Source organism: Perna viridis, chromosome 1 (genome assembly GCF_037379345.1).
Source record: "Perna viridis isolate PV_CMFRI_1.1 ecotype Kerala chromosome 1, ASM3737934v1, whole genome shotgun sequence".
Taxonomy (NCBI): domain Eukaryota; kingdom Metazoa; phylum Mollusca; class Bivalvia; order Mytilida; family Mytilidae; genus Perna; species Perna viridis.
This window is the reverse complement of record NC_142445.1, coordinates 50,900,080-50,923,525: the sequence shown is the minus strand read 5'-3', so window position 1 is coordinate 50,923,525 and position 23,446 is coordinate 50,900,080. Positions and strand designations below refer to the sequence as shown.

At 32.7% G+C, this 23,446-nt stretch overlaps 1 protein-coding gene across 4 annotated transcripts in view; it reads left to right on the top strand.

Moving 5' to 3' along the window:
* The first annotated feature begins 16,445 nt into the window (after nt 1–16,445).
* Nucleotides 16,446–23,446, top strand: part of LOC148629237 (inactive rhomboid protein 2-like) — a 31,560-nt gene continuing 24,559 nt past the window's right edge. For 2 of the 4 annotated variants that reach the window (XM_088546628.1, XM_088546610.1), the window contains exons 1-4: nt 16,460–16,563; nt 19,992–20,049; nt 20,423–20,606; nt 21,724–21,828. In XM_088546628.1, the coding sequence (XP_088402754.1) occupies nt 19,994–20,049; nt 20,423–20,606; nt 21,724–21,828 (345 nt within the window). In that variant the 5' untranslated portion in view covers nt 16,460–16,563; nt 19,992–19,993. Of the gene's footprint in view, nt 16,564–16,651; nt 16,772–19,991; nt 20,050–20,422; nt 20,607–21,723; nt 21,829–23,446 lie in introns of those variants that run through there. The other 2 variants (XM_088546621.1, XM_088546616.1) reach the window with 2 other exon arrangements.

Sequence of the window (23,446 nt, the reverse complement as noted above, 5' to 3'; positions counted from 1 at the left end):
ACAGCCAAACACTGTTAAAATGATAATTTAAGGAACATTGGTGTCCAGAAGGTTTAACCGATCTGAAAAGTATACCATAAAACTGTCAAAGTTCACTTTTGTTGAACTAATTATTCATTATTCTTTTCTAATAGCTGGCAAAATCTGATTTTTTAAATACGTGTATTTGAATTTCATTTTACTACGCAAACATGGAATTTTTATTTAACCATTTGCACGCCGAATTTTTCTGTTCATGTGTGTGACACTAATAAATCGGCATCATTTTAGTAAGTCAAAAGTATTTTAAAGGTCAGCGTATTTTTTAATATTATTACATTACTTCCTTCAGTTTGTATATACTACCATGAGATGAAAATATGAGATGCCTCTATGATATACATTTTAGCCATGCTAGTTGCCAAAGAACCTTGCCGTGTTTATGATTTGAGGGTTGCTGTGATACTTAAAACTGTCGTTATTCTAAGTACAAAAACTTCGTTATTCCAAGCACTAAAACGCTCTTTATTTTCTTGTTAAAACATTCTAGCACTGGCAGAAAAAAAAATCACACAATAATAAATCAAACTTATAGTCAGTTTGAATTTTGAAAATACTATTTGTATCACTCATTGAAGTGACAAAAAAAGAATTTTTTGATCTCATACTAATCATGTTTTTTCTTAATTTGGATTTTAAGGACTTTTGACAATATCTTCCCAACGGCCATTTAGAACAGATGCTGTAACATAAACAACTGCTGAATAACAAAACATACTTTAGTATCGATTCAGATTAACAATTTCATCTACTAAAATTCCAGTAATTTTGACAACTTTGATGTATTTGGTAGTATATAATATCTTTCTTTACAAATTGAAATGAAATTGTCCCGCCAGCGCCAGATAATAGAATATGCGTCTTCAACTTTTCTACAAACATACAAACAACAAAGATGGTCTAGACTATAGAGAAATTGTGTTCAGTTATTTATCTCAAACGCAGTAAAAGGTTGCAGTACAATGACGACAGCAACACATTTGTAAAAACCAACCAAAATGGGAAAAAAATGACACATGCATGTTAAACACCAACCAATCCACTAACGGATGATTTCTTTTAATGGAAAGGGCACTATTTGATCTCTGCATCACTGGATTGTTCAGAAAATCTTCAATAGAATATTATAATATTAGATTTGGACAGATTTATCTGCCCTTAAAATGTTAATTTTCAGTGTATTTCAATGAAATTATAACTCAGTTTACCAATATGATATGGAAAATTTCATATTTCCTTGTTTCTGATGTTGCGAATAGTAAAATTACACTTTCAAAATGATGGATTTTTCATGCCATATTTCACCCTCTGCCTGATTCTTATAGGGACTGACACTTAATTAATCTGAATAAATAAAAAATAACATTAGAAGGCTACGTGTTGCTCTGCTTTAGTAGTAAAAGTTACCTAAAAAAATATTCGATATAGGTTAAAGCAAGGCGCTTCACGCCGTGCGAAAAATTAAACATGGTTCACGCATGCGCATATTATATTTAATGTAAACGTATATTAGAGACTGAAATATAGTCATTTTTGTCTTTTGGGTGTCAACTACTGACAACTTATCAAACTTTTTATTGCTTTAACTACGGAAGTTAGCTCAGATCCTATTAAAGGCCCTTTCAATCATGACGTTAAAAATGAAAGCTATAAAATGCCACTCACAGATGTTCGTGGCCTCCGTATTCTCTTTTCTAAACATCACTGGCCATTTATCTCATTAGGAAGACAACACTTTGATTAACTTTGACCCCCATAAAAGTTTCTCTACATAACTTCAGAAGTAAAATATACAAGTGAATGTGGCTTTGACTTGGCCAAGCAGTTAATCAACAAGACAAGAAGTCATTTTGTAAGTGACTAATGCCGCACTGGTCACATTTTACAAGATATCTTACAAACTTGAAAAGAAAATGAATAGCAACGATAAGTTACCCAATTAATTTAATCGACCAAAAAAATATAAACATCTACTCACATGGTGCTTATCCTCTTGGCTTAAATAAAAGTGCATCATGCATATTAAAATTTGTCCATAGATTTTCCAATTTTTTCTCAAAAATGACCCTGAATGTACATATTATGATTAATTTTAATATAAAAACATAGGTCACCGACCTTAATTTTGAGATAGCTCTGAGCCTTTTTACATATAAATCTGCAGATAATTATCACTATTTCGCAAACTATCAAAAAACCGGTTTATAGAATTTCTTATAAATGTATATGAACAACACTTACCAGGCATTCTTTCATATTTCAAAAAGAAAATTGTGGATCACCTTTTTTTTTTATAAAAAAAAAACCTGAATTCCCATTACGTTTGCTATTTTTACCATTTATAGTTTTATGTCGAAGATATTTTAAGAATAATTTAATACAATTTTGATAATTGAAAATACATACTTTTATATGGTTTTGCAAGTGGACAGAAAACGATGCTCCGAAAATAGGTATGATCTACCTTAAAGCAAATACTAACCGTTCTCCGATTTTAAAAGATTTGATGGCATAGGGCTTACCATATATTGCATAGTCTAAAACGGTTTCGACTTCATGTTTTTAAAAGTCTGTCCATGTAAAAAAATATCAGGCAGATCCTATGATTTAGGTGGCACAGTGTATTTTTATACAATATAATGTATATATCATAAGGATGTCTAATAGTAAAGTTAGTTTTAAATCAATAATGAATGGGCTCGGAAAATGGTTTTTAAGTTTCCTAACAAAGCAACTAAATTTTGCTCAAATTAAAGAGTTATCTCCCTTTCTTCAATGAATTTCAATGCTTTCTATGTAATTCATTTCTCTGCAATCGTTGCAGTTAATAAAAAAAACCTGCATTCAACTTGAAAACAAATTTTGTTATGTGCCACCCACTGCCTGGTTGTTGCTTGGACACCCTCTTAAAAGAAGAAAGAAATACATTAAGTACACGAGGACAGTTTAGTTGTATCTAATAGTGTTAAGACGAGTTGTAACATACTAGCATAACATATTTCAATTTTTTTAGTCATACAAACAGTCATCTCTGAATTTAATTGAGTTCATCAGTGTGAAAAGTCTGAGAAATAGCGTTACTAGTGTAGACTATGCTTTGTTCTACCGACCTAATTTTTTTCCATTTTTTTGTGAAGGGATAAAACGAGCATATCTTGATTCTGTAGTGGGTGAAAGCTGTATGGTCTTTAATCTTCAAACTTCGGAGAATTCTAAGTAAACCAGTGAGTTTCAGTGCTACATCAGTTTTCAAAGATCCCAATGTAGCCAAAAGATGACAACTATGCTGTTGTACCAGTAGACAAAGCCCAAAACAACATTGTTTTGTCTGCAAGACGCATTACATTCAATGTTTATTATCGGAGGTAGATGTAAAAAATAATAGCAATATTAAGATATATACTGCTACCACACGCTCCAGAAAAAGAGTAGTGCACAAAATCACAAATCCTTTATACCCTTTTTTGTTCTCTACAAAAGATGATGGTTGTGATCTTCCGTCCATCTATTGGATTTCTAAACTCCACAAGAATCAATACAAACAACGTTTGATAGCTGGTTTTGCAAAATGTGCTACCTAGCCTCCTTCGAAACTATTAACTCCCATAAATACAGCTGTCAAAGAGGATTACTTTAGTGGCTGTATCAATGCAATGTGTATCCTGAAAAATTCCAAAAATCGTCTGGAAACCATCAATACTTAGCTGGAAATCCTAAATACTTAGTCTAGATTACTATAGGAATATAATAACACAAATTCGATAGAGGCTTTTCATAAATTTGTTTGCAATGTTTATGAATTTGGATGTGTGCTATTTTTAAATTCGTTAAAAAATTTACAGGAACCATAATGATAAACGATATAACCATCCTTGTTATGGCGTGAAAAAAAAAACAATTTAAAAAATCATACAAACGGATTTACAGACCGTCTATGTCCTAACGAATTTTAAAAAGTGTTTAAACTTTAAAAATCAGGAGAAAAAATTCTAGCAATCCATAACCTGACGGGTTTTAATTGTGTGCAAGAAGGGTATAGTGCATTTCTCAATGATTATCTACTGTGTTGATTGCTGTTTGATAGAGTAATCAAGAAAACCAATATTCTATCGGAAATCAAAAGAACGTAGTCCAGGGACAGAGACCAAATATGGAAAACAGAGAAGGTGTTCAGGAGTTTTTATGTAAAAGTATAATGGGTGCCAAATTTGATTGCCTTAAAAATGAAGAATAGAGAAGATGAGCTAGAAATAACTAATTTGGTTTTATACCAATTAAAATTTATATCATACATGCATGCCTTTATTTTTCACAATTTGTGTTGGAATGTGAAGATGTCCTCCCAGCATGTTATTTGAAAGGGTATAAATATTGGGTATTTCAATATGGTTCCTTTCCCATTTGCCTATGCATAAATATATTAATTTGTAAATTTAAACTCCGAAAATATCAATTTAAATAAAATCATTACAAAGACTTATATGGTTGTTGATGTTAATTCTTACATTATTTGCATATCTGGAAATACTATTATGTGATTGGTTAAAGTCACTTCCGATGGCAGTACATCTGTATTAACACGTGTGTCAGAACTACTTTTACACATGTATTCATAACGCTCATATTTCGTACTTTTACTCGTTACTGTTTATTCTACTTGTTAAATTTGTTTCAGAAAAAAAGTATTACTTACAGATTATTATTTTTTTTTCAACATTCCATCTGTCAAAACAGTAGACTATATTTTCAATACATGGTGATTACATTCATGTGCGACTCGCACAAAACAATTCCACACTTTTATTCATGATGGTCTTTATGAGCATAATTTTAGACAAAACGAGAAGTAAAACGTTTCACTTATTTAATTTTTTCATTCAGTTCGTCAGTGCATGGTCATTTATTTAACCATAAACAAACTCTATAGTAGATTTTTAAAATGATAGAACTGCCACTAGCACATGTGTGACAGATGAACATAATCATTCAAATTCAATGTGAACATATTTTAAAGGGTTTAATGCCACAATGCAAAGTTATCAGCAATACAAAATGATGTAATATTTCAAACATTTCTGAAGATCAACAATATAAAATAATGTCCATACAAATCTATATCACAACTGAAATGTTAATAATTATCACAAATATTTTCCATAGAAATAATTCAGGCACAGGTGCCCTATCAGACAGAGTCTCGCCCACTGTGTACTACCACAAGGGGTGAGGCTCTGTGTGAAACGGGGGTCTGTGATTCGTGTCCACTATTGCAGATTAACTCCGTCTAGTGCCAAAGTAAATTTAGAACTGGTTTAAGCGTGCTTTGAATGGTCGAGATTAGTTTGAAATGTGAAAATTTTGTATCATAAAAAATATTTTTGTTTTTGAAACTGAAAAAAAATATTTATATTATTAGCTTTTGAAAAATGAAATATATTCAGAGGCTATATAAAATAACTTTTAGATCCCCTCTCAAGTTGACGATGCTTATACTTATCTTGTTAAACTCCGCTTACAACTCGACAATGGTGGCCTAAATAAATACATGTTCAATGAACAATGAATAAATAAGAGCGGACCCAAATTCGATCAACTCTTTTTATTTAGTAGAATGGATACAAAGGAATTTAAAAGTCGTTCAAATAATTTTTTAATGTTTTTTTCTTTTGGCTTCTGTTTTGTTAATAAGCGTTGTTTCATATTTTTAGCTGGTAGTGCAGTTGTATTCTTTTATTCACTATTCTTATCAATAACAGGAATTTACTGAATGAGTTATTGGCTTCTTGACAAATGCTTTTACTTCTGTCTCTGTTTTGTGCAGTATCCATTTGTGTCGATTTTATCTCGTTTTAACCAACACACACGCATATCTTTTGTTAATTCTAATTTAGTCCTATAATAGAATACAACCATTTCAAAATTAATTCGTGCAAACATAATCGAAATAATAAATCAAAATAAGAAAAAAAAACAAGAAGACACCACAATTTATTTTTGTAGACTGACATCATTTCCTACCTCTCATATATATAGTCTCTCGTATAATAGACTAATGTAATCAGAAAGGGAATCACCCTCGAGGTGGAAGGCCAAGACTGTGTATCACTTGGCCAATGACAGAGCTTGTGATAGGACTTGGCTTCTCTAAGTATCTAGATATACGGCTTACATGAGTTACAGGAACGTATATAAGCCAATTCCTGAGCCTATTATATAGTATATCTGCTTTTTGTGTGACCTTTTGAAAAGTTTGGCTGATCATATAAAGCACTGGAAGTCAGCGGAACCCCCCATCTCCCGCCCCTTCAGAATTTCTGTATCCGCCACTACAGATAATCAATCTACGTTCTATCTTAATTAAAGGTGGTAATAAAATGATACCTTTGATGCAAAAACTCAAAAGAAAACGCAATAAATATAGACAAACAGTACCGAAGCTTAAAAAGAAGGGCATTTAAGATACATCAAAATCCAGAGACGTGGCCAATACGTGAAAACAGGGAACAGACGCGATTTATATACACATTTGTAAACAACGACGTTTTAATTCATTAAAATATTAAAACTGAAGAACACGCTAAATACTAAATTACTTACAATATGAACTCTCGCAAAAACTAACAGGAGTGACTGGGTGCTCCGGAAGGGTAAGTAGTCCCGCCCCACCAGCGGCACCAGTCATATTGCAAATGAATAAAATTCGGTAAGCGTCATGTTCGGTGGCCAATCATCTTGTCTCATCTGTACGTGAGATAGAAACTTCGACGTCGGTCAATCAAATTGCGACTTTGTAGTGAGGATAGCCTCAAAGGTTATACATACCCTTGCCTTAGATGTGTATTTGAAAGTACCATCGCTCTACTTATTAAAGAAAGTCGGTGTACAAATCATATGCATGGCAGTAACGGATCAACTGTGAAATGTATATGTTCCATCGGTTGCTGATGTTGGTATATTGACTTAAAGAAAGGGGAAGTTTGCAATTGTTGGAAAGTCAAAATCATCTCGATCGTTTATCATAAAGTTTCGATTTCAATCATGCACAGCTAAAGGTCTATGCATATAAGGCAGACGCGGATGGTGTGTCAGATGTCTCTTCAATTTGAACAGCAAGTTCAAATCAAATGTAAGTTAGAATATTCAGAGATATCTAACACCATCTTAATAACGAAAATTGAAAGACTGGGATGGTCGCTTTTCTTTTTTTTTTAACTCGCTAATATTGCTAGCTACGGAAGCGTATTAGGGCCATCCTTTTTTATTTTTTTTTCAAATTGTCGACCTTAATCTTGGAATTACCAACATTAAACTTGGAAATTCCAACTTTAACCTTGGAATTATCAACATTAAACTTAGTAATTCCAACTTTAATCTTGAAATTTCGGACTTGTAATCCTGGAATTATCAACTTTAATCTTGGAATTGCTAACTTTAATCTTGGAATTATCAACATTAAACTAGGAAATTCCAACTTTAACCTTGGAATTATCAACATTAAACTTGGAAATTCCAACTATAATCTTGGAATTTGCGACTTGTAATCCAGGAATTATCAACTTTAATCCTGGAACTATCAACTTTTATCTTGGAATTACTAACTTTAATCCTGGAATTATCAACTTTAACCCTGGAATTATCAATTTTAATCCTGGAATTGCCAACTTTAATCTTGGAATTATCAACTTAACCTTGGAATTGCTAACTTTAATCTTGGAATTATCAACATTAAACTAGGAAATTCCAACTTTAACCATGGAATTATCAACATTAAACTTAGAAATTCTAACTATAATCTTGGAATTTCCGACTTGTAATCCTGGAATTATCAACTTTAATCTTGGCATTATCAACTTTAAACTTGTAAATTCCAACTTTAATCTTGGTATTATCAACTTTAAACTTTAAACAAATGGAAGTTAGGATATTCAGAGATATATAACACCATCTTAATAACGAAAATTGAAAGACTGGGATGGTCGCTTTTTTTTTTTTAACTCGCTAATATTGCTAGCTACGGAAGCGTATTAAGGCCATCCTTTTTTATTTTTTTTTTTCAAATTGTCGACCTTAATCTTGGAATTACCAACATTAAACTTGGAAATTCCAACTTTAACCTTGGAATTATCAACATTAAACTTAGTAATTCCAACTTTAATCTTGAAATTTCGGACTTGTAATCCTGGAATTATCAACTTTAATCTTGGAATTGCCAACTTTCATCTTGAAATTATCAACATTAAACTAGGAAATTCCAACTATAATCTTGGAATTTCCGACTTGTAATCCTGGAATTATCAACTTTAATCTTGGCATTATCAACTTTAAACTTGTAAATTCCAATTTAACCTTGGAATTATCAACATTAAACTTAAAAATTCCAACTTTAATCTTGAAATTTCGGACTTGTAATCCTGGAATTATCAACTTTAATCTTGGCATTATCAACTTTAATCTTGGAATTACCAACTTTAATCTTGGAATTATCAAAATTAAACTAGGAAATTCCAACTTTAACCTTGGAATTATCAACATTAAACTTGGAAATTCCAACTATAATCTTGGAATTAACGACTTGTAATCCAGGAAATATCAACTTTAATCCTGGAATTATCAACTTTTATCTTGGAATTACTAACTTTAATCCTGGAATTATCAACTTTAACCCTGGAATTATCAATTTTAATCTGGAATTGCCAACTTTAATCTTGGAATTATCAACTTAATCTTGGAATTGCTAACTTTAATCTTGGAATTATCAACATTAAACTAGGAAATTCCAACTTAAACCATGGAATTATCAACATTAAACTTGGAAATTCCAACTATAATCTTGGAATTAACGACTTGTAATCCAGGAAATATCAACTTTAATCCTGGAATTATCAACTTTTATCTTGGAATTACTAACTTTAATCCTGGAATTATCAACTTTAACCCTGGAATTATCAATTTTAATCTGGAATTGCCAACTTTAATCTTGGAATTATCAACTTAATCTTGGAATTGCTAACTTTAATCTTGGCATTATCAACTTTAAACTTGTAAATTCCAACTTTAATCTTGGTATTATCAACTTTAAACTTGTAAATTCCAACTTCAATCTTGGAATTATCAATTTTCATTTGGGAATTTCAAACTTCAATTTTGGAATTATCAACTCGAATCTTGGAATTATCAACGTAAAACTTGGAATTATCAACGTAAAACTTGGAATTATCAACGTAAAACTTGGAATTATCAACTTTAATCTGAGAATTATCAACGTTATTCTTGGAATTTTCTAGGACGAATGAGTGTCGGACCAATGAGCGTCGGACTTTTGACATTATCTCGAGTTTCCGTTACGTAATAACTGAATATTATGACGATTCAACCATTCCATTGTATTCAGGGGCGGATTCAGGATTTTAAGGGGATATACAATTGACCGGGGGAGGGGTTGTCCTTGACCTAAAAATAGGAAAAATAGGCAAAAAATAATAAATCGCCCGTAAAAATATTAATAATTTAAAATATATTAAAATCTGCATGCCATTGGTACATCTGTTTTAAAAAGGAAATGAAGTATGATTTCCGGCGAAACGTTTTTCGCGCTAGTTTTTGCCGTGAAGATATTGAAGTGATATATAGTTTTATCATGACGAATTCGAACATTGTTCCGGTTTGATAATGTTATGAATAACATCGATAGTCCGACACTCATAAGTCCGACACTCATTGGTCCGACGCTCATTGGAATTTCCAAGATTAATGTTGATAATTCCAAGATTAAAGTTGCTAATTCCAAGATTAAAGTTGGAATTTCCAAGATTAATGTCGATAATTCAAAGATAAAAGTTGGAATTTCCAATATTAAAGTTGATAATTCCAAGATTAAAGTCGACAATTTAAAAAAAAAAATAAAAAGGGAGGCCCTAACATGCTTCCGTAGCTAGCGACTTCTTGCACTCGTAATTTCAGTACGTTATATTTTCAAATTATTTACATAATTATACATTTATACTCCACGTAGTTCTGCAGATCTTTGCCGTCTTAGCGTCATAGTTCTAGCTTCATGCGAGATAAAGGTGTACCTCTTAAATATCATACACGTGTGTTAAACGTGTGTTTTTGCTTGTATGAGAACGGCTCGTTACAAGACGATCATGTACATTTGAAGGGTTCCGATATCTATGAATATTCATTGCCAGTTTGTTTAATCTGGTTCCTAATCTGGTTCCCTGGTCAATATCATAAGCGACCCAAAGATCGCTACAACGTACCTCTTTTAAAAATATCATACACGTTTTTTAGCTTGTATGAGAAAGGGAAGTTTACATTAAAACATGAAATGGTCGGTTAGCATTGAATTTATGTAATATTACCCACTTCCCGATTCAAACCCAGAGGCTCGTTACAATTTACCATATATAGGTCATATTTGTATTATCAGGACCCCGATATCTACATATAGCCATTGCCAGTTATAAAGACTAAAAACCACTAATTCCACTTCCCATAGGCTTCTATGCTAATTTCACAATATTCAATGGCTTCTCTGGACTTAACCTTAATTTTAACCAGCAGAGGACTATATATCAGCATGATTCTACATATGCCAGCTCACAATCCTCAGAATGGCATGTGGGGTTAGCAGACTTGCAGTGCAGTACTGGTCACCGGAAGTGAAGTGTCTATAAATAGCATGGGAAATCCCAGTGTTTTCACAAGATAGGGGTATATTTAGAAATCATTATGGAGATTAGGCTTCATCACAAGAAGCAAAATGCACCTATAAAATGTACAGAAATGTTTTTCCTTTCAGAAACTGTTTAAATTTTTTAAATGAGATGAGAACTTTTTCCACAGCACTATGAGGAACAGGGGTAATTTCTGCGTAGGACTATTTTTGCCTACGTTCCAAATGCTCATTGGTGGTCTGTAACCTATATAAACTGGTTCCGGGTAATTGAAAACAGTCGGGTCATCACGGTACGTTACGAAAGAGTACGCAATCATGATTTTAGCGGAAGTCACCCGATTTTAGAGTATATTGCATTCGTGCCATTTCGGATGTTGGAAGTAAGCCAAAATCAGTGACAGAAAATATTTGACAAGTAGCGACTTTGAAGACTTCAGTCTTTGATTTCTGTGGTAGCCCTGGTAAAAACCTATCGGCATACAAATAAATGTAGGAACAGCCGAAAGTGGCACATGGTATTACAATGCACAATTTGAGCACATGTCGTCAAATCTTGGCAAAAATATTGTCGACCCGAAAATCATACATTTTAACACATCAGACTCATATTTCTTCTTTTTTTTTCAATGTATTTATTTAAAATTACATATCATAGGACAACAACAATATCAAGAATATTGAGACATGTAGTATAGCAATATTACAACCGTCACCAAAAGTTACTCAAGAATCACAGAAGTAGCTCAGGCTATAACAAAAACGAAACGAGTTGAATGTAGCAATAAGCGTCCTTTATTAGATATGCAGTAAATATAATTTGGAAAGGCATTTTTTAAATAAAAAATTGACGACGCGTACAATACAATAACATAGTGTGATAAAATAACACATATCGTGACCACTTCCGATTTATATCGGTTTTCTCATTATGCATATTTACCCAATCACGTTATTACCTTCAACATTCATCAAATGTGCAGCAACAAAGGGTAACGCCATGTGCTGTGGTAAGGTCGGAACAGTTAATGTCACTCTAATTGATAAATATAAAATGCACTGAAGACTGATAGCTAAACCAATCAATTCTATCGACGCAGGGTGGCCTAGACATGGTGTCTGATCATTGATGTATGTTATCTAGGGTTATTTAATCAAGGGTTGTGTCATTGTAATTTTTTTCTTCTTCAATTTAATCAGTATAATTATCATTAACAATATGATTCAGGTAAAAATACTAGCAAAATGTACATCAAATGATCTCAGTTTGCATCTGCTTAAAAAACATCGGGATCTCTAAGTATATATACCGGGCAAGTTACACTGAACACGTAAATATGACGACTGAAATAACTTTGAAAGCAATTATTAAGTTTGCGGGAAAGCGATAATCTCACCAGGCGCTATATAGACACATAAACAAAAAAAAAGAGAATTAACTTGAGTGTAATGGAGGAGATGTTGCATGATGTGGGGTAAAGCAACATAGAAAGACAGCAGCAATAGTGTACTTGATCACCATAAAATATATTATGAATTATAAAATGTATTTTTTTATATTGTTCCGAGATACTTTGTCATCCTGAATTCTGAAATTATTTACTATTTTGTACATAGGATGTACGCTAGTGAATCTGTTATGTAAAGCATCATATCAGTTCTTTTCTTGTATTGAAATACAAATACACCTCTTCTAAATATTGTTGTGGGGGCGGGGGTCAGAAACCCGGCAAAATATTTCGATTTCAGGAATTTTGCGAAATTTTTTTCGAAAGCTTTTATTCAACATTTATGCGTCATTCGCAGGGAGGTCAACCAAGCAAAATTATTGATGTTGCCTCCATCAGGGTCGCAAAACTAATTGTACTCAGAAGATCAGAAAACTTGTTAGATATAGGTTACAGACCACCAATTCAACCAATGAGCATTTGGAACGTAGGCAAAAATAGTCCTACGCAGAAATTACCCCTGTTCCTCATAGTGCTGTGGAAAAAGTTCTCATCTCATTTAAAAAATTTAAACAGTTTCTGAAAGGAAAAACATTTCTGTACATTTTATAGGTGCATTTTGCTTCTTGTGATGTGAAGCCTAATCTCCATAATGATTTCTAAATATACCCCTATCTTGTGAAAACACTGGGATTTCCCATGCTATTTATAGACACTTCACTTCCGGTGACCAGTACTGCACTGCAAGTCTGCTAACCCCACATGCCATACTGAGGATTGTGAGCTGACATATGTAGAATCATGCTGATATGTAGTCCTCTGCAGGTTAAAATTAAGGTAAAGTCCAGAGAAGCCATTGAATATTGTGAAATTAGCATAGAAGCCTATGGGAAGTGGAATTAGTGGTTTTTAGCCTATAACACAACTGAACAGCTCTACTTGTTTCAAACATAAATGTCAGAATTTAATTAACATCTTTCCGATTTCAGAGACAATAAAAGTATTTTACTGAGTACGAAACTCCATATGGACTATTTGGAAATAAAAAAATAGATCGCTAAGACGATCAAGAACTTATTAATTCACCACGGCAACGTAAAAATTATATGTATATTTGTTAGTTATCTGACCGTAGACCTATTCAAATACTTATCTATTCGTCGAGACAGCGTAGTGACGTAAACTTATTAAAGTCGGGCTTGAAATATTGAAAAAAAAAATATTCTTGGTCCATTGGTTAAAGGGACCGGAATTTTTGCCTTTTTGTTAAGCAGGAGAAACAGTCTGAGTTATCCCTAAATAGTTTAATTTTAGACGTCACACACTTTCTGATTGGATGAAATATTTTGTCCATCATCTCATAGACCAAATTTTGTTATGTGACTATGATGCCAACAACTTAATTTAATGATTTACTCGTCGAATTTGATACTAATTGAATTATAAGGAATGACTGTTGTATTTTTTTCGCAGGTTATTTAGTGTGCACGTGATTGAGGTAATTTCTTCATAGGCCAAAAAAAATATAGCAGCCAATCTTTGATTGTACTGTGGATATAAGTAGATGAATTATATATATCAAATAATATAAAAAAACTGGGTTTATATATGGTGAACAGCATTCCGATTTTAAGTTTTGATATTTAACTTACTTACAGCATTATTCTCGAGATAAGCTCATTAGTACGTGGGCTGTGATAACCCCGTGAACTCCAAGTCATCAACTCCAATACAGTTTTTAAAGTTCCTTAAATCTACCATTTACGAATCAATTTGTCGCCAAGAAATAAACTGAAGCATTTCTTTTTTGCCATTTTTTGTACATCATTGAAGCAAACATTCATTTTTTTTGGTGTTTTTATTCATCGACCTTTTAGTTTCTGCAGAAAGTAATAAATTTGCATATAAAACTATCATGAAATAGCCCCATGTCTCAGGTTTCCACTAACGTTGCGGCAGTGCTTGTGGTTATTGAGTTATCTGCCAAATATATACCCCTATCCCACCGAAAATTCGCTTAAATCGACATATGTTTCCATGTCCAAACCCTCAGAGTACTTACCCGACAATATAAATGGCTTATTTGGTATTTTTTGTTTAGTACTATCCAAATTGATACTTCTGTGGTTCTTATGGTCACTTGTGGCGATTTTCATAGTCAGAATTAATCAAACATTGCTAAAAATTGGATTTTCGATATCTCCACAGAAAGTTCTATAAGCTCGGCTGTACAAGTTTTTGCACGGTTCAAATCTGTTACCATTCGATAGAAAATTTCCTTTCCGACATCAAAAATCGTGAAAGGCTTATTTTCTTTGAGGAATATAAATGAGACCATAGCTTTCATTCCAGGCCCCTAGTTATCAGTTTTAAGGTGACAATAATAGCCTTTTCTTAAACTAGGAAATTTTCGGAATTTCAGATTTTCTTCCATTTCACCTGTAGTTGAAAAAAATGAATTAACAGCTGTTGTATTTCAGAAACGTTTATATAACATCCCAGCTTTCTAATGAGCCAAAATATTGAACGCTTTCAAAAACTTCTTCAGTGCCGTTTAGGCGAAAGAATGGTACCCCTACCCCGCTTAAATATGCCTCTTTATTGACACAAACTATCGTTTATAGCATTAAAAACTTACATAATGACTTTCTTGCATTTATAATGAAAACATGTATGTACAAATCAGATTAACTGTCTTGCAGACATGCTTAATTCTGACATCAAAAAATATATCAGTTTTAGCGAATTTTTGGCGGGTATGGGTACATATTTGACATATAATTATAACTCAATAACCGTATCAGTGTTACCGCAACTTTCATCATACTGTTCACTCGTATAAATGTAATAGAGGTAACTGTAGTTACCATTGCCGCAAGATGGCGGACGATGTTTCTGGTAAATTTTGCTACGGCTAGTTTTGTTATAATATTACTTAGGTTTTTGATGTTTTTTCCTTTAACTTTCCATTTGGAACTAAACTAATAATGGTCAATTTATGAATTAATAGGTATGCTGAGAAATCAGTCGGTCTTCAAAGTACGATGAAATGGTGATATCGGTACTCATACAAGGTAAGAGGTTGCAATGCCGTTACTCCATACCCCAAAAGGATGGCACCCAGTCAGAAAATAGCTTGCTAGACAACCTTGAGCTTTGCTGGAGTAGTGATATCGGTAACTGAGAGATGATACCTATATGTATAAATTTAGTTTATTCCTATTTGTTGTCCCAAGATGACTTCGACACTCGAACAGTGGGAGAGGACGTTTATAAGGGGAAATAACTTCTGCCCAATACCTTTAATTAGCTCTTTATGTAATAATATATGTTCAATTCAACAATGGAGGCAGAAAAATCTTGACTTTTTCGCCAGTGGGGTACAAAGATAGGCTTGTAATGAAAAAAGAATCTGAAAATGTTCTTTGGCGACAATTTGATTCGTAAATGGGCGGTATAAGGGTACACGAACGTTGGTGGGTGTGTGGTGCACGATGGACCCTCCCAACCCTTGGACTATATATATACTTTCCATAAAAAATATACTTTTCGTGGACGCTTATCACAAAGGATGATTTCAACCCGCATTAATAGAATTGATTATATAGCGTTAACTTTTCAGAGATCTCCTTAATAAACCTCTTTCAGATTTGTATTTCTAATTATTGTGAAAATCTTGTGTTATAGAAACAATTCTATGGTGTTTATTTTTAGTAATAGCAAGGAGTTAAGTCTACTATAAAAATACTTGGCAATGTATATGAATGAATCAAGTTAAAACAAAAACAATTTATTGAATAAATGATTTAACGTCCGTAAATAAACTTCTTGATATTAATAATCTCTGTATTTTAGCTAATATTTTTGGCTCCTTATTTTATATCATAGAACTGGAATTTAATTAACCCAGGTCTATCACGTACGTTTAACTTGTACCTCAAATGCCAGTTGTTAAATCAATCGGAACATTTTAGCCTTTCTTGTTACGTTATTTTTAAGTGTAGCGGAAATGGCTGACTATTCCTATTTATATCACATTTGGTCTTCAGTCGTTTTGCATATCACGGGTTACTTGCTTGTGAGCTTTTTGTATATTCTGTTCAAAATAATAATAATATTGTTTAGATCAATTTCGAGAAATTTCTCTCGGAGTAGAATGGTCTGTCAAAAACGTTCAAAGTATTGAAGGTAATTAATATGATAAATATAAGAAAAAGCCATTTAATTTCAACTATTTGTAGAAGGCGTTTTACATCTCGCAATAAGGATGCCAAAAATTTGCATAACTAAGTTTGCCCTTTTTGAAAACTCGAAACCAAAAATGGAAAATTCGAAATCGAAAGTTATAAAAACTCCCGTTTTGCTGTGAACAGAATACAAATAGTTTCTTTATATACGGTAAGTATAATCTTGAAGGCATTGTTTACATTTATGCATATGTTATGAATATTTACACACCAGAAGAACAGCTTATTTAAATGTTCGACGAAATATTAGTTGAGTGCAGACCTAAAAATAGAATTGTTCTTAGTATTTGAAGACAGCTCGACGACGAAAGACTGTTTAGTTACCGATTTTCTATTGCTAAGACTTAGATGTCTAATAGGTTGGAATGTGTTCAATTAGAAAATCAGTCGCCCAATCTTTACCATTGGCCCATTGCTGAAGTGCAATTTAAGAGTAATCAGCGATTCAAGGGAACCAAGATTCTAGCGGAAATCAAAAGAATGCAGTCCATGGACAAAGACCAGACAGGGAAACACACACACAAAAAGGAACATAAAATAACTATAATAACACATACAAAGTTACAAAAGTAAATGATGTCAATCCTAAAATTTCTGTAGTGATGACTTGAGTCCTGCAGCAACATAACCCTGTTTCAGAAGCCTATTTGTAAGAAGTCTAGCGTGATACAAAAAGTTTGTGTAGTAACAGCAAGCTCTGGCATTAGATTTAAAAAGTGGGAGTTGCCAAAATTTTGTAGCTTGGTTTGTCCTGTGTTAGTGGTAGGTGGTCAACTAGCCCAATGCTATTTAAGTCAAATCTGGTGGTAACTGTTTAACAGTTCTATAGTAGACCAAGAAAGGATATCAGATTTGAATGCTACAATAACAGTAATAGGAAACAGGGGTTGAAAATTCCTAAAGCCAGATGCCTGGGACTAAAAAAATTGCACCTCAGACTTGTCGTTTTTCAATGAAATAAGTCCGTCAGGCATGGCAAATCTAAAAAAATAAAAACTAATTTTTGAAGATTTTGTTGTTATTATTTGAACCATGTTTCTCGATCTATTCTCTGACCTATAAATAGTTATAACTTTATTTTTAAAATGGGTATTTACTAGATTGATCTATTGATTAGTCATTCTCAAGTCTGAATCACACCTGCACTTGATCAGATGCATTTTTTGACATACTACAAATTTTATTAATCAAGCGCTGGAATGATAAAGATCAAATTTCGTTAATAAACTTTTGAGGAAAATATCGTTGCTCAATTACAATTTCATGGTTAAAAAAACACAGAAACGGAAAGCTGATGACAAGGCATCAGACGTGGAGACGGAATCAATTGACACTGTGTCTTCTTCCCTGCAAACATAGAATTATACATAAGAATATCAGATAACAAAATTGCATTTATATCGATTGGGACTTGACACAACATTGTTCGGGCTTAGTGTACAAAAGATGAAAAAGTCCAGGGCTCGGGCCTTCCCAAAAAAATTTTCAACCCCTGGTAAAGTAGAAATACGTTTCCTGATATAAAATATCTGAAACACTTCTAAGATACATTTCATTTGAAATTTTCTTTTTGTAGTAATCGGATAAAGTTTTGTTCCATTGAAATCTATTGTAATGCCACCCAATCTTACACCAGTTGACCCTAGTTGACCTCAATATAATTGAAGAACTTTCTGGAATGGAAGCATATTTGTTAACCCTTTCAATTTCTGTAGAAGACTCCAGCAAAAGTGACCTTACTCCTGTAATAAGTCATTCTCCCTGATGGGAGACCCAGAACTCCCCTTTTTTGTGGACATCTACTGCAAGACCTCCCAAGTTTGTATTTTTTATTTTTAATGGTCATCATTTTTATCATTTACAATTGGTCTCATCTGCTCTTGGTTGATTTTAAAACAGCCGTTTAAATTGTCATACTCGAATGCTTTCCAGATTTTTCACAATCAAAAAGGGTACCCTGCATACATGTAGTTAATGACTTCCAATGGATAGTTTGGTTGATGTCATTTAACTAAATTCTTCATTTTGTTCTATTTTTTAACCAAAAGGATGTATAAATAAACAATGACCTATGGGATATGTTATTTCCAGCACTCCCACAAAAAAAAGAAGAAATACTCTTGCAAATATTTACCAAAATGGATTTACCTGCACACATCATCACATGGCTCAAATTCTGTCCATGAACTGCTAAATAGGGGATTGATTTAACATACTACCAACAGTATGCATGTAATTCAAGTTCAGTATTGTTCACAGAGGAGTAAATGATGTACTATTGTAAAAAGACATGCAGATAATGTTGGTCACAAACTGGCTGTTTCTGCTTTTATAAATGCCATGCATGGTCTAATACCACTTTTATTCCTTTTATGTCAAATCATAATTTCCATAGAATCCCAAAATAAGAGCTAATTTACTAAAACTTCTTTTTGTTCATCAATGTCTATATTAGGCCCTGAACTTATTGTTTCTGGAAACGGATCATTTCACAGGACTGCTAAATTAAATGTTTCCAGAACTACAGTAATTTATATTCTATTCAGAGAAATTCCTTACCAGGCTTTGCTTCTGGGATTCATACTTATATTTTTCTGGTTAAAACTGCATAAAATATAATTAAACACTTTCATACCAATAAATACATGTATATACTGACTTGTATATATACATGTGATACAAAATAAATGTCGAAAATTTCGTCACACAAAATCTCCTTCAAAGAGGATTCTGAAGCAGGGTAGGAAACTCACTCAAATTCTAGCCAGTCTGATTGCAATTTTGCAATATATTTACTATATGGCTATATATTTTTTTGCTCAAATTAGCCAGCCCTGCCAAAAATAGCCAGTATTGGGCTGGCGTGCAGGCTACTATTTCTAACTCTGCCTGAAGGTAAACAGGCATGAATGGAATTAAATGTGAAAATTGTCTATCCATTGGACCAATCTAACCTTAGCCACAACATTTGTCTATGCCTATTTTTATAACAGTGTGGCTAATGCACGTTTTATACTACCAGTTATAATATTGTCTGATGTAATTGTACATTCTATTCATACATAGTACAAATGTATGACATAAGTTCTAGAGGGTCATCTGTTTTCACCATTTCCATGTACTGTACATCATCATGTAGAGAACCACTATCTGTCAGGTGCATTTTGTGTTTCATTTTATACAGGACAATGTCATCATAACACTACATTTCTACAGGAATTTAAATGGTGACATATTATTCATTCAGTTTAAGTTGTCCAGTTGTTTCACATTTCCATATCTTACTTTGATCAAATGATTTTTGACACAGTAATAAACTCATGCAATTTACAGAAATAAAGTACCCCATTTTGTGTTTAATAACATATTTGCATATTTGTCAACTAACATCATGGAAGTTGTTTAATCATATTTTGTGTACATTGTAATAAATGTACAATCTACTTGTTTTAACCTATAAAAAATACATGTACATTTGTATAAACAGTCATAAATATACAATTTTAAACAAATTTGTATCATGCTCTTGATGAAACTGTGATCTCAACAACTAATTGTATTGATTTGTTATTATTTCAGCCATGGGTGATAGCCTTGTAAAAAAGCCACTTGGGCAGAAGATGATGGAAGGAATAAGGTACATGTACATTTTCATTCATGGTAGATACATATACATGTATATGCTCATGTATGTCAGTGCATCATACTGACCTTGGTTAAAACATTCAATGCAATCATATTCTTCACCAGAATGGAGATACACCTAAATTGTTTGAACAGTTTCTGTAATAGTTGCTTTTCCAATTCTCTAAACAATTTATCATTAATTTAGTAAGTCCATTGTTAAAATTTCTCTAAAAATGCCTTCTTTTTTAAGCATCCATATTTTACTTTGGTATGAATGACAAAACTGACAAATTCACACAACAATCATGACAATGATAATGATTTAAAAAAAAAACATTAAATTGTTGAAGTAAACAACTTTTATTTTTGAACTTTATTTGTAGTAATTTTCTTGGCATTGGAGATGTAGATGAAGGTACAAAGGATAGATACCGAAAGAGGAGAGAGAAATGCTATAGAACAAACCTTAAAGATGATACTGATGTAGATGCTCGTGAATGTCGAGGTAGACAGCTGTGTAAACCAAAGAATAGACAGTCTCTTTATACAATTGTCAAACAGGCAGTGGTAAGTCTGATTCACAAGGTCAAAGACAATATAGCAATGATTGAACATGCATCACGTTGTCATCATTACAGTTTTGACATTAGCAAAATTGTATGACAGCTGCTGTTTTTATTGTTTCCCCTGCCACAAAACAGCAAACGGAACCAGGAATGGCCAGTATTTGTCTGTCACATGAATTTTTTAGATGTATGGTCGAAACTCAATGTGTCGAACTCGGATTAGTCAAAATCTTGGATAACTTGAACTAATTACAAAGTCCCAGCAAAACTCCCCTTACTCCAATACAATTTTACCTCGGATGACTTGAACTAGGATGTAGCAAAACCTTGGATAACTCGAGGTAATCAATCAGTCTCCTCAATAGAACTTCAAGGTTAATTAACCCTAAAGTCTGGAAGTCAACTAATTAGTTGGAAAATTAATTGCTTTATTATAAACCATGATCGAATTGTGTTTTAACAACAATTAGCGTGGCTTTTAAAATTAATTTGTTGACACTCTTTATGGCTTGATTTGTATATTTAGTTAATTTAAAATTGCACGTGTTGTGAAAAGAAACGAATTTTATTAATTTCATGTCGGAATTCACACTAACAGTGGTATCGGATATTTTGATATTTTGACAATTTTTAAAAAAAAATATGGATGAATTGTAATGGTATCAGTCTATTTAATGAAACATCAAACAGACTTTAGTAAGTGTATTTCAATGACTACATTCGTTTCACTTGTGAATTTGAAATTTTATTGTAAAAATGTATTTCAAACATGATATACAACATACAAAAAAATATCTTCCGATATGAAACCCAAGACATTACGAAGTACCGTTTAAAGTGAAGTACATTGCACATGTACAAGCACAACTAATGATGTAAATCATTGACCAAACGACTAGTGTTTCTGGTTTAACCTCGACCCCAAATTACTCGAACCGCGGATAACTCGAACATATCTGCATGGTCCGTTCGACTGTACATGTATTTCTGTTGAGACAGGCTTTTGTCTGTCACAGGAATTTTGTTCTAGAAAAATAATCATGTTTTAGATGTACATCAGCTTTATACAACAGCCATTTTATGAAAATGATCAATTGTCAGTGTTCTATCTACTTCAGGTAGCTAAAGATAAACATGGACAGATTAATTTGGAAGAAAGGTCTAGAAGTTTTCGTCCTGCAGATCTGAATAAAGTAATTGAAGGAACTGTTCTTTTCGAAGAGGTATAAGGTAGTAAATGTTAGAGGTTATATCTGACTTCTACTTCACTTTTAAAAATCAGTGTTTAAAATATTCTTTACAGAATTAGTGAAAAATATATGTCATATATGTGTGTTTACTGTCAAAAATGAACCACATTTGGTAGAATAATTTTATAACACCTGAGATATTTTGACCCAAACAACAGACTTCAATATTTATACTTAAGATATATATAATGTAGAACTATCTTTGAATAAAGCAAATATTGATAATAAAGCATGTCCGTTTCTTGATCTTAGTATACATATTTATAATGGTAAACTTAAAACTAACATTTATGATAAAAGGGATGATTTTCATTCCCTATTGTCAACTGTCTGTTTTTAGCTTACCTGGCCAAAGGCCATGTGATGTATTGCCATCACTTGGCATCAGTTGTCGCCCGTGTTAACAATATTCAAAACTCTATTCCTCTGACACTTCTTTTCCAATTTGAACTAAACTTAATTTGAAATTTCCTTGGGGTATCCTGCATATAACTGATGTGGAGATATTTGATCTGTTGAAAAACATGGCTGCTATTACTTAAAACAGAATGTAATGGTCAGACAGTTTTTTTTCACATATTTCTCAAAAACCGTAAGGTAAAGCCAAATTCTGACTGGTTAAAAATGTTCAGCATGATGAGATTTATCTGTGGTAAAATTTTCATGTTGGAGTTATTGCCCTTTTTAGATATATTTCTGATGTTATTTCTTTCAAAAATCTTCCCTCTGACAGTACTTGACCAATTGGAACCAAACTTGTCGTGAATGTTCCTTGGGGTATCCTCCATAGATCCATTTTTTGATCTGTCAAAAAACATGGCTGCCGTCACTAAAAATAGAACATTGGGGTCAGACAGTTGTTTTTCACATATCTCCAAGTCTGTTAGGTTTAGCCAAATTCTTTCAATAGCTGAAATGATTTTTATTATAAGGCCGACTTAAGTCTCCAAAGGATTAAAGTTGTCAGAGGACTCCTTGTAAGAGTTATTGCCCTTGAAAAATGAAAAGGACATTTTTTTAAGTCAATATCTTGAAAAATATAATAGATAAATAGAAACTTTCAAATGCTGAAATGATCCTTATGATAAGTCCACCAAAGTCTTCTTGAGTCAAAATTGTTGGACAACTCCTTCTGAAATTTATTGCCCTTGAAAGACAAAATTTAACCAGGTGAGCAATTCAGGCTCCTGGGAACCTCTTTTTAGATGGTTGCATCTCCTTGTCACCATCACATGGTGTTTACATATCACATTTGGTTAGATTTGGTCATATTTGTAACAATGTTTCAGATTTTAATGAAAGGAATATTTATATAACCGAGAAATTACTACATCAAGGTTTTCAATATCACAAGCTCTTAAAAACATTCACAAAATTTTTCAACCAAATGAAGGAACTCACTCTCAAATACAGTTATATTTTCGTTATATTGTAGCATAGTTTGGTATTAACATGGATTCACTCACAGGATCTTTACATAGAAACTTGATATATTTGAAACCAGTTTTTGGCATGACATGGGTTGTGTCCTTATTGTATGAATTATGATGTACTATGATTTTCAACCCCGTATGGGAAGAATTGGGGTTGA